The sequence below is a fragment of the Aphelocoma coerulescens genome, chromosome 2, assembly GCF_041296385.1.
Source record: "Aphelocoma coerulescens isolate FSJ_1873_10779 chromosome 2, UR_Acoe_1.0, whole genome shotgun sequence".
NCBI lineage: Eukaryota > Metazoa > Chordata > Aves > Passeriformes > Corvidae > Aphelocoma > Aphelocoma coerulescens.
The window spans coordinates 117353689-117367919 of record NC_091015.1 but is presented as its reverse complement, the minus strand read 5'-3'; the positions used below and the strand labels follow the sequence as shown (position 1 = coordinate 117367919).

At 43.8% G+C, this 14231-nt stretch overlaps 1 protein-coding gene across 4 annotated transcripts; it reads left to right on the top strand.

Moving 5' to 3' along the window:
- The first annotated feature begins 2636 nt into the window (after nucleotides 1-2636).
- LOC138105014 (myosin regulatory light chain 2, smooth muscle minor isoform) lies at nucleotides 2637-11183 on the top strand. Of its 4 annotated transcripts, none has more exons than XM_069004543.1 (5): nucleotides 2680-2767; nucleotides 3668-3703; nucleotides 9097-9294; nucleotides 9463-9624; nucleotides 10681-11183. In XM_069004543.1, the coding sequence occupies exons 3-5, from the start codon at nucleotides 9111-9113 to the stop codon at nucleotides 10851-10853; spliced, it is 519 nt and encodes a 172-aa protein (XP_068860644.1). In that variant the 5' UTR covers nucleotides 2680-2767; nucleotides 3668-3703; nucleotides 9097-9110; the 3' UTR covers nucleotides 10854-11183. The 4 variants fall into 4 exon arrangements, with proteins under 4 accessions (XP_068860646.1, XP_068860644.1, XP_068860645.1 ...); XM_069004544.1 differs by having other exon boundaries at nucleotides 2706-2767; nucleotides 3672-3703; XM_069004545.1 differs by lacking the exon at nucleotides 3668-3703 and having other exon boundaries at nucleotides 2637-2767.
- The last annotated feature ends 3048 nt before the right edge of the window (nucleotides 11184-14231 follow it).

The window sequence follows — 14231 nt, the reverse complement described above, 5'->3', positions numbered from 1 at the left end:
CAGTTTCACCATCTGTAAAGTGAACTCATGACACTTTTATACAGTAGAAGGAAGTTTAATGAGAAGAATGTTACAAATGAATCATGTATTTTTTTACAACTGGTTAATTGTTTTTTTCTGGAAACAGAGTTGCTCTTCATGAATCAATATTACTGCTGTATTTCTTAAAGATGCCTGAAATCTACTGCGTTTCTCCCTACTTCTCAAAATAAAAGGTTCCTCAGCTTTTCCCACTACGAAATTATTCAGAAAAATAATTGTGAAAGGTTAATCAACTATGGTGATTTAGAGTGTAGGCCAAAGTCCTCTGTAGTTAGTCAATATATTAAGTATTACTCATTATGTTTAATATTAAACCTGACAGCACTCATATCCAGGACTCTCCAGACACAGATCCCAAGTACAAAGGATTATTCTGACAAGTCTTCCTACATATTCCTTACTGGCATTTTAGCCTTTGCTTGTTATTTCCATTTTTCCAATTTCACATAAGCTAAAATATTCTTTTAGTATAGGTCATAAAAATGAACATTGAGCTAGTATTGTACCAATTTTTGAAGGAAAATATTAAGAAATCATTGTCATTGTATTATTTATTAACGTTTGGATTAAAAAACCTTTAAATAGATAAATATTCTGATTTCTGCTCATATCAAGGCCAACTCGCATAAATTACACATCAGTTTCACCACTGACTCCAGCTGTGGAAGCCCTGGACTCTAAAAACATAAGAAACAAAGATGGGAAAAAGTGATTCAGAGCATGCATGAGTTTTGTACGTGGCATAAGAAATGACCCATTTCTGGATCATGAGAGGAAAGGTTGTCTCAGCTTCCATGTTATTTCAGCTACTCTGCAACAGAAACTCAAGTGTTCGGAGTCAGGAGCTGCCTGTTATGACACAATAGGCTCATCCCAAGTGGGCCACCTGCAGCATCCTGCCAGTGCCCAGGGAAAGGTGGGAGATGTGACAGCAACCACCACAATTCCCTAGAAGTAAAAAACACTGCTGGCAGTAGAAGGGACAGGGAAAACTGCAAGTGTCTTTTTTTTTGACTCTGCAGGTGCTGAGCTGAGCTATTCCCCCAGGACTGTGCTCTCTGCACTGGTCAGGGGACCCCATGGTGGGTCACACCTCCTGGACACTCAGTTAAGTTTATTTCCTTCAAAAAAGTCAGAAATGTGAGTAATCTCTTACTGCTTTCACAAACTACGTGACTTTATATACAGTCGCAAACACTGTAAAAATTAAGTAGGTAGAACTAGATGCAAAGTTATAAATTAGGCCACATACTCAGTGGTTATGTCTATTTGTTATAGGATGTTGTTTTTATCTTTGAGCAGTGGTCATTGTTTTTTGGATGATATTTCTGTTCATACCATATTCCTCTTCATCTCAGCTTAAAACCAGTATTATTTACTGGGAAAAGGTTCTTCTTCCAGAGGATGGTTGGGCTCCCCAGGGAAGTGGTCACAGCACCAAGCCTTACAGAGTTCAAGGAGAGTTTGCATAATGCTCTCAGGCACATGGTGTGACTCTTGGTGTGTCCTGTGCAGGGCCAGGAGCTGGGCTTTCATGATCCCTGTAGGTCCCTTCCAAGTCAGGGGATTCTGTGATTCTGTGAATCTTCCAGGAACACCAGCACCAGCTGAGCATGCAGGACAGTGCCATACCATGTGTTGGGCTGTTTAGAGCTGCAAAGTTCATCAAGGGACTGGAGCATCTCTCCTATGAGGAAAGGCTGAGGGAGTTGGGCCTGTTCAGCTTCGACAAGAAATAACTGAGAGAGGACCTTACCAATGTCTGTAAGTATCTGAAGGGAGAGTGTCAAGAGAACGGAGCCGGCTCTTGTCGGTGCTGCCGAGGAATAAGATGTACAGGAAGTGCCGCCTGAATGAGGAAGAACTTCTTTACTGTGTGAGTGACCACACACTGAAACAGGCAGCCCAGACAAGGCGTGCAGTCTCCCTCACTGGAGATATTCAAAGAGCTGTCTGGATGCAATCCTGTGCCATGTGCTTGAGCGGACAGGTCAGACCAGATCTCCCACTGTGGTCCCTCCCAACCTGACCCATCCTGTGGCTCAGTGATTCTGTTACCGGCTCCCGCCCCGCCCCGCGCTGCCCCGAACAGTCACAAGCAGCTGGGAACGGGACTTGTTCTTCTGCCAGAAAGCGGGAACGGGGCACCGGCAGCCCCCACTGCACAGAGCCCCTCGGGAATGCGGCGCAGGAGGCTGAAACACGGCTCTGGCGGCGGCGGAGGCCTGAGGGACGCGCACCCACCGCCGAGCGCCGAGCGCCGAGCCGGAGCGGGGCGGGGCGGGGCGGGGCGAGCGAGTGAGGCCCCGCCCACCTGCGCGAGCAGGAAACTCCCGCCGTTGCCTTACAAGGGCAGGCGCGCGGCTCCCTCCGCCCCTCGCCCTAGGAATGCGGTGACCACACCGCGCTGCACCAACGCGTAAGCGGGACAGGGGGGACGACACGTACAGGGTAGAGGGGCTGAGCTCGGGACTCTGACTTTCTCCTGCAAGGAAGGCAAAGACCCCAGGGAAGGAACGCGAAGCACGCGCGCCACCGCGGGTCCTCTCCTCGACACGGCTTGTGGCGCCTGGGCGCCGAAGCGATGAGCCAAGCCGCCACCTCCTCCTCGTGCGCGGATGGTCTCGCCCACAGCTTCCTTCCTGCTCGGCGGGGCGGTGGCCGCTCCGCTCTCCGGAAGTGTCTCTCCAGCCGCTCCCCGACCGGGACCGTCTCCCGCCGCCGGGTGAGTCGGGGGGCTTCGCCCGCTGCCCGCGGGGCCTGGGGCCGGAGGGTGGTGGGGTGGGGGCGGCCCCGGGCCGCGGGTCGCCTGCGGAGCCGGAGTCGCTTGCGGCGTCGCCCGCCGCGGGGGCAGCTCCCCTCGGGCCTCGTCCCGGTGCTGCTGCTCTTGACGGGGATCCGCCCCGCGGGCTGGGGCTGGGGGAGACCCCGGCTCCGGGCCCCCCGACCCCGTCCTGTGAGCCGGGCAGGGCGCGGTGCGACGGGGATGATGCCCGCGGGGACGAGCTCCATTTCATGCATCATTTCAGGGAATTGTCTTAAAAGATACTATTTGTCTCCCTTGCTCGGAAGGGCTCGGCTGCCTCCCGGCCACATCGAGCCTCTGTGGGTGTTTCCTCGGCTTTGTTAGAGCACGGGAAGGGTAGGGCTAGGAGGTGCTGCGGTCGGAAGAGGGTGAGGTAGTGGGACTGGGTCTGTCTCTTCCTGCGCGTGTTTTGGAATACCCACAGCCGCACAGGGGACTGCGTGCAGTGGTTCCCGGGCTCTCAGAATCACAGAATCAATCAGTTGGAAAACACCTCTGAAATCATCGAGTCCAGCCTGTGACCGACCGCCATGTGAACTGGACCATGGCACTGAGTGCACGTCCGGTCTTCACTTAAACACCTCCGGGGACGGTGACTCCACCACCTCCCTGGGCAGCCCAGTCCAATGTCTAGTCACCCTTTCTGCGAAGAAATTCTTCCTAATGTCCAGCCTAAACCCGGCGCAGTTTAAGACTGTCCTCTCATCCTATCGCTTGCTGCTTGGGAAAAGAGGCCGATCCCCACTAGGCTACACCCTCCTTTCAGTTGTTTGTAGAGAGCGATAAGGTCACCTCTGAGCCTCCTTTTCTTCTTTGCAGACAGGCTCTGTTGACTCACTGGCGCTGGATTTTGAGGTGAGTGGTTTTGAGAAACTTACTAGTGAGGAGTGTGTTAGAGTGGCTTTTAGGACTGGGTGTGACAGCGTAGGGTTTGGTTTTTGCTCGTTTGCTATTATGAAGTGTAATCTGCTCTTTATTGAGCCTTGACACAGATCTGCTGGAGAGCACCTTGCTCTTATCTCTTCCTGTTACCACCCAGATTGTGATGGATGTGTGACTGTATGTGATGCTGTAATTGACTATGTGGACAGAATATGGGATTTAGCTTTGAGGTTGACTTTTGAGTTTGATGTTCTGTCTCAGTTCATTTAGAGACTTTCTTGGCTATGGGTTGTGGGGATTTATTGTGTGGTGGTTTGGTTTTTTTGAGTGATAGAGATTGCAATTATTACAATATTCACAATTGTAGGGGTTTGGTCCAAAATACTCATTACTGTTTATCTTCTGTGAGATAAGAATTAGGAGAAATGCAAAGCAGGCACTAAATTTGAAAGAATATAAAGAAGTTTATGAACAGACCTAAAAGAAGGAAAAGGGGGAAAAAAATTATACCATACCTTCAGAACTCTCCTCCTCCCCCCACCTTCCTCCCTTCTCCCACTGACAATGTAAAGACAACCCTTAAGATGTTCAGTCTGTTTACCACTTCCATAATAACCTTGTTCAGTCCATTTAGAAAGAGAAGTCTCTTCTTGCTCGTGCTATGAAAACAGTATCACAACGAGACAGCCGCCCACTTCCAAATATTGTTCAGTCCATTTAGGAAGAGGAGTCTCTCTGCTTGTGATGTGAGTCCCTTCCCCTGACTTGCAGCTTTTCCTGCAACTGCTTTCGAGGGTCCACTCTTGAAGGTTTTTGGGGTACAATTTTAAGGTTGAGCCGTTCAGAAACAAAAAACAGAGGCCCTTCTCCTTCCCTGGGAGCAAAGGGTCTTCCTCATCTTCATCGTTAGGACTATCTCTGGGAGCATCTCTAGGAACTGAGGTTTTCTCCTTTCCCATTTGGAGCAAAAGTCCTCATCTGGTTCATCTCTCCCTGTCCAAGCTTCTCATGAAATTACAGCTGCGTCAGCATCTGCCTATCTCAGCGCAGGTGCTTTTGCTTACGAGTTGAACACTCCACCCCCCATATCTTCATGAAATTACAACGGGATACTCTGATATATCATAGCTTCACAACAGAATTTCAGCTTAAAGCATCTCCTCTCTCTCTTCCCTCAGGTTTTCAGCTCTTCACAGCAATAAAAGGGTTAATCTCACCTCGGCCTTGCAGCTGGGGGGGGGGGGGGTGTGTTTCGAGCCGCTCTGGCTGCCCACAGCCCTGCTGGGGGGGGTCGTCCTGGAGTGTGGCCCGGCCCAGCCTGGCCCAAGCAGGGCCTGGCCGGGCCCACTGGCCCCCACACGGCCCTGCAGCCACCTGTCCCAGCACCGGAAATGAGACAGCGTTTGGGGGGGAGTTTGTCTATTCTTAAGTGTGTATCACAGAGGCGGTCACAACTTCAAGTGGCTTAAAGAATTGTCCATATTCAAACTGGCCAGCTGATAGGTTCTATCAGGTCACTGAGGAAGCTGTAAGCACCCCTTAGCAAGGACATCCCTTCCGGGACTATGCTTGCTAACCTATGACAACAATGTTGAAACATGAGAGTGTTTTCCAAAGCATAACTTTTGGTCACTGCTTCTGAACAGGTCCAGCTTAAACCACTGTTAGAGGGTTGTAAATTTTCACAGCTTATTGCCTGCCTCAAAATTTTTAGTTGCTCAGGTTTCTTATCTCCCAAGGGTTTATCATTTTCCCAGAGGAAGGGACCAAAGGATGACTCTCTGTGCTTCTGTAGTTTGATATTCACTGTTGTTGCTTGACTGAGCAAATGACAATACAGGCAGCACTACTACCTATTTATTATTTTTTAATATGTGAAAATCTTCCTAAAGAAAGGTTATATTTTCAGAAATATCTTATGGTGTGTCTCACAGGTAAGGTCCTACATTTGAAGTTTCTTGGACAGCTTCCAAAACAAGGCCCAGACCATTCAGTGTATCAGCATAGTATTAAACAACAGGGACTAAACCTGCATGTCATGACTTGCACTACCCAATGTGAAGTATTCCCACTTTTTATCTACTGAAATTCTATTTGCAGCCTCTACTAACCCTATTTCAATTATAAAAGTGTTCGCTTAGGTGTGGGTCTTTTTGTTGGGTCTTGGTTTGTTGGTTGGTTTGGGGGTCTTTTTTGGTGGTGGGTTGTTTTTTGTTTTTTTGGTTTTTTTTGTTTGTTTGTTTGTTTAATGACTTGGTGAATTTATCAGGTTAAATTCTACTTTCTCTAAAATTAGGGGGTCTGTGCTTGACTCAAATGAGCTTAGCTCTGGCTCGTTACATCATTCACTGTTACACACAGAGGTAACACAAAGTGCAAACACTTTTGGAACTTTTAAGTCATAAATTGATCTCTTTGGCTAACTGTATTGATGACTGGTTTTCTGAACACGTTCCAAAATGTACCACCCTCTTTCTAGCAGAGATTCCTGGAGCTGAGTGCAGTGTTTCAGGCATAGCTGCACCAAACCTGCGCTGAAAGGCACTGCAGTCCTGTGAGATCTGATGTTTCTCTGTAGCTAGGCTGACAGCTCTTTGGGACTGGAGGAGTTCCCAAGCCTGGTTCAGAGAAATTTAGAAAATAGTAATGCAAGCATTGGCACTTTTTTCATTTTTTCTAGTAAAATATACTCTGACAGGTCAATCTTCTGAACAGAGTTAAAAAGAGTGTGTTGGCAGTCTGCTTTTACCTCCTCTTGCTTAGGATTGAGTTTAGGGGAGAGAATTGCAGGTAGTGACTTGCTGGGAGCGCTACCTTTGCAACATTGATGCCTTTTCATTGGTCCTAAAATTACAAGCCAGACACAGTTAGATGATAAAAAGGGATTGCCTTTATTAGGATCCTTACGGTGCACAGCACACTGGATGAAAAAGCGCCGAAGATGCCCGCTGTAACATAAAGGGAGTACAGTTTTATATGTTCAGCAAATTAGCATAAGTGACAAGAATCCCCAGTTAGAGACATAGGTGATGAGGTAATTCCCCCCTGGTTCTACCCTCTTCTGAACCCCCTCCCCCTTTAGACAGGAACTAAACTTTGTTTATGAAAAAGTGTCTCGGGAAGCTGTTTTGACCTCAGTTCCCTGAAGAATCCAGCCTTGGACCCCCAGGTCTTGGAGCTGCTGGGGAATGTATTTTGTAAAATGTTAGCTACGAATAGGCTATGGAGCTACAAATATATATGTAAAGAATATAGGGAATATATAAAAGCAAAAAGGCAAAAATCAATTCGCTTGGCATCAGCACATGCAAAGTAAACTTTTTTGTTTACTTTGAATGGGTCATATTCTGAAAACTGCATTATTTCAGAGAAGAGTTATTAAAAGATACTGTTTGGCTCTATTTTGAGTAGTGGAACTTTTTAATCAATAATCCAGAGTTAAGCAGAAGCTTGCCTGAGGGTTTTTACAGAGGTAAGAAAACCACGGAAGTTATGCACAACCTTTGGCTGCAGCTTGAAAGCAAACTACCTTTGTTGTCAGCTGTCTACATAAATATCTTGATGTCAAGAGTTCACATTTATTTGTTGCAGTGTTGTGGAGGCCAGACATCTCGGGTAGCTCGTGGTTAGTGAGTGCAATGAAGAGAACGTCTGCGTTGCTGAGCGATGCGCAGTTGCATTTCAGGGCTATTTTTAGTTCGAGACATAATGGTTTGTTTTTTACGTCAGAAGAACGTTGTAGATGCACGATTTAAAAGTGTGGAATTAGCAAGGGAAGTCAGTAGCTGTCTGTGTGGACAGACTGAGAGGGACGTAACCATGGAATTTCCTTTTATGCTCCAGATGCTTGGTACACCCTGTCAGGTATCTAATACAAAGCAAGGTAAAATGGCTTTCCTTTTAGTTAAACAAACCAAATAATAACAACTGCTTTTTGCCTGCATACTGGGTTGGTTGTGTAAGGGAGTTACTTCGCTTAATTTTGCTCCCTTTTTTTTTTTAATGGGTGAATCCCAGTTAGTGACTTCAGTCTTACTTTTTGGGAGTCTAAACATACTCTATATTTGAGCAAACTCTCTGAGAAACAGAACTGTGCTATGACTGATTAGCATTGCATTTCTGACCAGATAATTTGTTTCTAAGTTATAAAACTAATACTTAGTGTAAATTTCAGAATATTGATACTCTTGCAATTACAGGTGAAGCTTAAATATGTCTTCTGTCAAGAGACATTTGCTACAGGTGCTTTCAGTAAAAATTCAGAATCAAGGGTGGAAGGAATCTGGTTTGCATAACACTTTGAGCATAATAAAGGATTATAGCAGTATGGATTACACTTCAGTTTTAGCTAATGCAAGCAGAGGTTGTGAGACTTTCGGAAACAACATTAACGAGGGTCTAACTTTGATCCAAAAGCAATATTGAGGGCTTTGTGTTTGCCTTTCAGTGAATGACTCAGCTTTTCGAGTTTGTACTGTCATACATTTAGTTAGAACACTACATGTATCTTCCCAGCTAAATAGATTCAGTTAACTTAAAAGCTTCATTTCTACCCTGAGTGTGTTAGTGTTATAACTTACAATCTACCATGTTTATTTCTTCATTTGACAGCTTCAGGGGAAGCAATGACATTGGTATACGTGTGATACGTGAAAATGTATAAAAATATATAAATGTTTCTAAGGGTCGGTACTTTAAAAGAAACAGTCTTCACATTTTTGTAGCTATTATGCCAGTAATTAATTTAAAAGAGAGTATGCTGGCATTTGCATGTGTTGTGTAGTACTTACACTGTGTAGGGAATAGCAATGTGAAGCTTCTGAACCAAGTCAGTGTTCTCTGTTTCTCAAAGGCAGCTATTCTAACAAAATGCTATTCAGAGCCTAAAACACGTTTTTTCCCTTCCAAAATGTTAGTTTAGCATACTGTCTGATCTATTTAACCACTGTGCTAGTTTAGCAGCACATATCCTTATATGTGGTAGGTCAAAAGTGCCTCCCAAACTCCCCAGTATATAGTCTTAATTTGTGGAAGATGCAGGTGGAGTGTTGAATTAGCAATGCAAACACTTTGTGAGTTTCATTTCAAGAACTATGATTTGATTTTGGTTTTTTAATGTAGTGTGCTATTGGCCTACAGTGCCAACAGACCCCTGAATGAGGTCCCTGAATCCTCAAAGACAGTATGCTTTAATAGCAAGTGAAGTCTGAATGAAAGAAAATGGAGCAGGAGATACCGAAATCAATGTGTACTTTGGGGTATATGCCGATAACATGAAACTTGATGTCCCTATACCCATCCTTCCCCCAAGGACTTGTAATGTGCTTTAATAAGGCTAAATCTTGGATATGTTTCTGTCTCCTTAGAACCAACAGCCACCATGTCTAGCAAAAGGGCAAAGACAAAGACCACCAAGAAGCGCCCTCAGCGTGCCACTTCCAATGTATTTGCCATGTTCGATCAGTCGCAGATCCAGGAATTCAAGGAGGCCTTCAACATGATCGACCAGAACAGGGACGGCTTCATTGACAAAGAGGACTTGCACGACATGCTCGCCTCCCTTGGTAATGTCCCTTTGCTCTGTATGCTTGCCAAGCGGATTTGTGGTGTAAAAATCAAAATGCTGAGTTTGGCATATGAGAGGTGTCTCAGGTTGTATTAACACTCAGTTTGTATTGACATTACTTTTTCAATTGGAAAGCTAACCCAAGTATGAATCCCTTTATTTGTAGGAAAGAATCCAACGGATGAATACCTGGATGCCATGATGAATGAGGCTCCAGGCCCCATCAACTTCACGATGTTCCTCACGATGTTTGGTGAGAAGTTAAATGGCACCGACCCAGAGGATGTAATCAGGAATGCTTTTGCTTGCTTTGATGAAGAAGCAACAGGTACATGGATGAAACAACAGAGTATATGTATTATTTCTACTTACTTTTATAACAATAAATTCTTGTGTTCATAGAAGCAGTGATGAATGTTTTGACTTGAAACATTTTAATTTCTGCAGACTAAAAATCATGCCTGTATCCTCACTTGCTAAATTTACCTTTTCAATCTCTGTAAAAATTTCAAATTTCTGGCAGTTCAGTTCTGTTGTTCAAGACAGTATAAAAGATGCTGATCAGGGACCAGGGCCTTAATTTATTTCTAACTTAAAATTTGCCTCTGAGGCCACTTTATGAGGGGAATCACTGTTTTCAAAGCTGTTGTGCTTTTATGAAGAACTTGTGAGCTGTTACACTTTTATGAAGAACTTGTTTTCTGTCAGCAACTTGTATCCACCTTTCCTCTGTTAAGCTGCACTAAAAGGAGAGGAAAATGAATGCAGGAAAATCCTTGTGTGACTCACAGTGCTGATAGAAGCAACCACAAGTTAGACAAGCCCTTTTGTTTAATAAACAATGCCAAAAATTTATTCTTTGCAGCCCGGCTAGTAAATCTATGTTTTACCCTGATTTAAGATCAATTTGAAATGTAAACTTTCCTGTGTTTCATGCCCTTGTTGAGTGTTAGTAGTCAAGTTCCATGACTTTTTTTTTTTTTTGTGGTTTTCAATAGGAATGCTCAAGGCAAACTGTTCCCCTTTGTGATTTTTTTAAATGCAGAGTTGCTAGAAGGCTCTTTGTACTACTGGGAGTGTAGCCCTGCTGTTGGGAAGGATGTCCAATATGAATACTTAGAAATTTTTATATTTGGAACAGCAGAGGCAAATCATAAAATGGTCTTCACTTGAAGTAGTGGGACCTTTCAAACTAAGATGCCTGGTTTGATTGAATCCTTGTAATTGGCAGTTTTAGTAATAGTCTTTAATGGCGTTGTTTTCATTTGGCAGACAAGGGCTGTAGGTATCTTTAATTGAGGGAAAGAACTCAAAGAAATGATCACCCATATATTAGCAGATAAATGTAAAAACTCCTCTTCTGCCCTCCTACACTGTGCTCCAGGGTTCATCCAGGAAGACTACCTGCGGGAGCTGCTGACCACAATGGGAGACAGGTTCACGGATGAGGAGGTGGATGAGCTGTACAGAGAGGCCCCCATCGACAAAAAGGGCAACTTCAACTACATCGAATTCACGCGCATCCTGAAACACGGAGCGAAAGACAAGGATGACTGAGCACATGCCTGGATACCTGCAGATTGTCTTTACACTTATGTTTCTTTTTAATGGTTTCTTCCTGATAGAACTTGTTGCATGCATTTAGCTCCAAAGCTTTTGTCTTTTTCAATATATTTATCTATTCCAGGCCGTTTAGGCACATTGGCACCTGTAATCAGACTGGAAGCGGGGAAAATATTGTGAGGGAAAGGCTACAGGACAAACATTCCCTGGAGTTGATAGTCCAGGAAAATAATCTCAATGTTTCTGGTTTAGCTGGATTTTTACATTTTTGTAATAAATGCCATTTTGAAATAAAGATTGCTATATAGATAAAATACCTCAAAATGTTTTCTGAAGAATGACATTTCTATTACACATTTACAAAAGCAGGTGTGTTCACTGTATTTTTCTTGCAGTTGCAAGTCAAGCTAGAAAATTCATTTTTGTAGTGTTTTGTTCAGTGTCACAGGATTCTGAAATGCTCCTAGCAGCATCTGCTGGCATCTTTAAAAATGCAGCTGCAGAAGTCTTTCATCTCAGGTTTTTGAAGTGGGATCTGACTACTGTGTAAGTAGTTAACCAAAGAAGTCGATAGGGAAGACTGTTAAAACTGCCTCATGGCCAGCAAGGAACATCTGATTCTTAAGCAGATACCATGCCCAGCTTTTGCATCCTTTTAATACTGATGGGTTTTCTAGCAGTACTTTCATGTCAAAACTGTGCATTCTTTCTTAGCTAAGTCTTTATGCTGGCAGTAAATGGGAATTAGGCATATTTTTTCCCTTCTGCTGAAGGCTTGTGCAAAGGAATCTGTGCTGGCACTAATTAACAGCAATACATGGCCAGAAAACTTAAAGCTTTATTTTTCTACACCTAATTAATTTGCATGTGAAAATGTGAGTCAAGTCGTTCTGAGAATTAAGTTGGTAAAACCCTACAGGTGCTGAAGTTGCTCTCACTTTTTAAAATACATCTTCCTCAGCTATTTTGGTAAGATGGCTTTTAACCAGGCACAGTCATTCAGAACCAGTTGTGCTGATGTTGTTGTCTCAAATACAAAGAAAAGAGGAAGATTGTTCTGTTAGTTCGATGATGCTCTTCTGTGTGCCTCATTCTCTTGGCTACTGCAAGTTAGAAAGCAGAAGGGGAATTTACTTTGCCTATGTATTTATCAATTAAAATAATGACCTCTTACCCAGAAAGCTTGCTCTCAGCTATATCACATGACTTAAGACCCCAAGGAGTAGGAATTGAGCACAAAGGATTGTAAAGGCTCTGACAGCTTATTCTGCGAGGTGGGTTTGTCTCATTTTGTGTGTGGTAGCATGAAGGCTTGGTTATTTAATATTGCTTGTGTTCCCCTATGGCAACTCTGAAAAATACTCTGGCTTTAGGTTTGTAAATAACTTGACAACGTATGCTCAGTTGGCGTACTTGGACTATTTTTTTATTTTTTTATTTTTTTATTCCACAGTGGTTTTTTCCACTTATGGGCTTAATTAAAATTGAGTTTTTAACCATTCTTTTCCCTGTTCTGTGTTTTAGCTGCTAACAAACTTAGCCTCAGTTTTTCTTTTTCTCCTACCCACATTATGTTCTACACTACTTCTGGTTGCCACAGCTGCTCGTTTTTTTGAAAGTTTTGTTTTTAACTATCTTGGTGCTCTTCAGTAATGGCTGCTGATGTATTTCTCCATATGACACCTGCAAGGTTCTAGTAAGCAGTTTATGAGTATGCATGGAAGTTTTCACCAGCAGTGCCCATGTGCCAAAGACAAGAGACTGGAGATTTAGGAAACACTGTCTTGTTGAAATGTTGCTATGAAACATTAGGCTGGAGAACAAGTTATGCTGTCACTTCTTTAGACTAATCTTGTCACCTCTGTGCAATTCAATACTGTGTGCATACATGCAAGCAGCCTGCACAAAGGACAGATGTAAGATATTGATTATTTTTTCCCTTTGAGTGTCTAAATGGTGTTAACATTCAGAGATCAGTTTACTTCTGTTAGGAACACTGGATCCCTAAACCCTTCTTTTCCTAATCCTGTTTTCTCTGTGAATGTTAGGTGCTGTTATGTTACACTGAGTAATTGGCAGGTGTGCCAGCTGGATTTTTCTTGCTGGAAGTAGTGATCTAAAAATCGTAAATATGAGCTACATAGAAGTGAACCTGGCATCCTCCTTGAGAGGAAATTGTCCACTTCAAAAATACTCTCTACTGCTGCTCTTGCTTTCTGAGCAGCCAGCTGAAATGTGGGGTGTAGCTGTTTTTTTCCTTGTCGGCCTTGGATGCTCCCTCTGAGTAGAGAGTGAGATGGAACTGTACTCATATAAAGATACCTACCCAGGAAGATGTGTTACTGAGAAAGAATATCCAAGAATGTTTGAGTATAATGACAACCTTTCAAGTTCCAGTTTCCCTGGTTTTTTTTTACTGTAGGACACAAGTTAACCTGCAAGTGGGGATAAACCTCTTAACCACTGAGAGGCTACAAAGCCAACAGCCCCAGCCAGGAGACCATATAAGAGCATCAGATGTGTTTTGTAGCTAGCCAGTGAGGAATGTGACAGCTGAGGTTGCGCGCCGAGGGCTGTAGGGATGTGTCATCAATAATTCACTTCTAAAAATAAAAATAACTTTGGTCACTGAAACAGCTTAAAATTCTGATGACTTAGCCTTAGCCTTTTGCAGCCAAAATCTTGGAACCTAATCTTCTCTCCCTCGGGGTTCATATATAACAGTCTCCAAGATCTACACCAGATTAAGCTTATGATTAAAAACTATTTTCATAGGCTCATGCACACATTTAATAGTCTTACAGGCACAGGGATCTGTAATGCCCCGTGAAGCACTACTAAAAAGCAGTGATTTATTTTACATGACCCACTTACCCTGTTCTAAGGCTACAAATGCAGAGGTCAAAATGAAGCCAAAGAGCTACTGAGGCTGCACAAGAAACCTCCAAAGAGGACCATGTTTGTGTCGAGTGCTGCCAGGGGATGTCTGCCTGCTGCCTTTTCTCCTCCCCTCTATTGCTGGCGATAAAGGTGACGTGCAACGTTTTACACTTGTTTCTGCTTGTTGTTTAAGCAAACCCATCTTTATGGCACAGTGATCAGATGACCAAAGCATTTCACACCATGAAAGCAGCTTGTTACACTAGCTCAGCAGCTAAGGGATGTCACAGAGGTGGTGTCCCTACACTCTGGAGCAAGGATCTGTTTCACCACTGACCTAGGGACTATCTTTAGATCGCTTGTTTCTAGGATCACTGTCGTATCTGGAGAAACGAATCCAGCACGGCAGCCCCATCCTGGCACAGGGCATCAGTAACAGCATGCCTTTGTCTCCTGACACCTGCATTTGATCCAAAGGCTGGAAAATATCTG

Bases quoted from the DNA above. Each gene is read 5' to 3' on its own strand.
- LOC138105014 (XM_069004542.1), top strand. From the start codon at position 7,397: ATGCGCAGTTGCATTTCAGGGCTATTTTTAGTTCGAGACATAATGGTT. The intron at 7,614-9,096 runs GTAAAATGGCTT...CTGTCTCCTTAG, and splicing joins GGTATCTAATACAAAGCAAG to AACCAACAGCCACCATGTCT. The intron at 9,625-10,680 runs GTACATGGATGA...ACTGTGCTCCAG, and splicing joins CTTTGATGAAGAAGCAACAG to GGTTCATCCAGGAAGACTAC.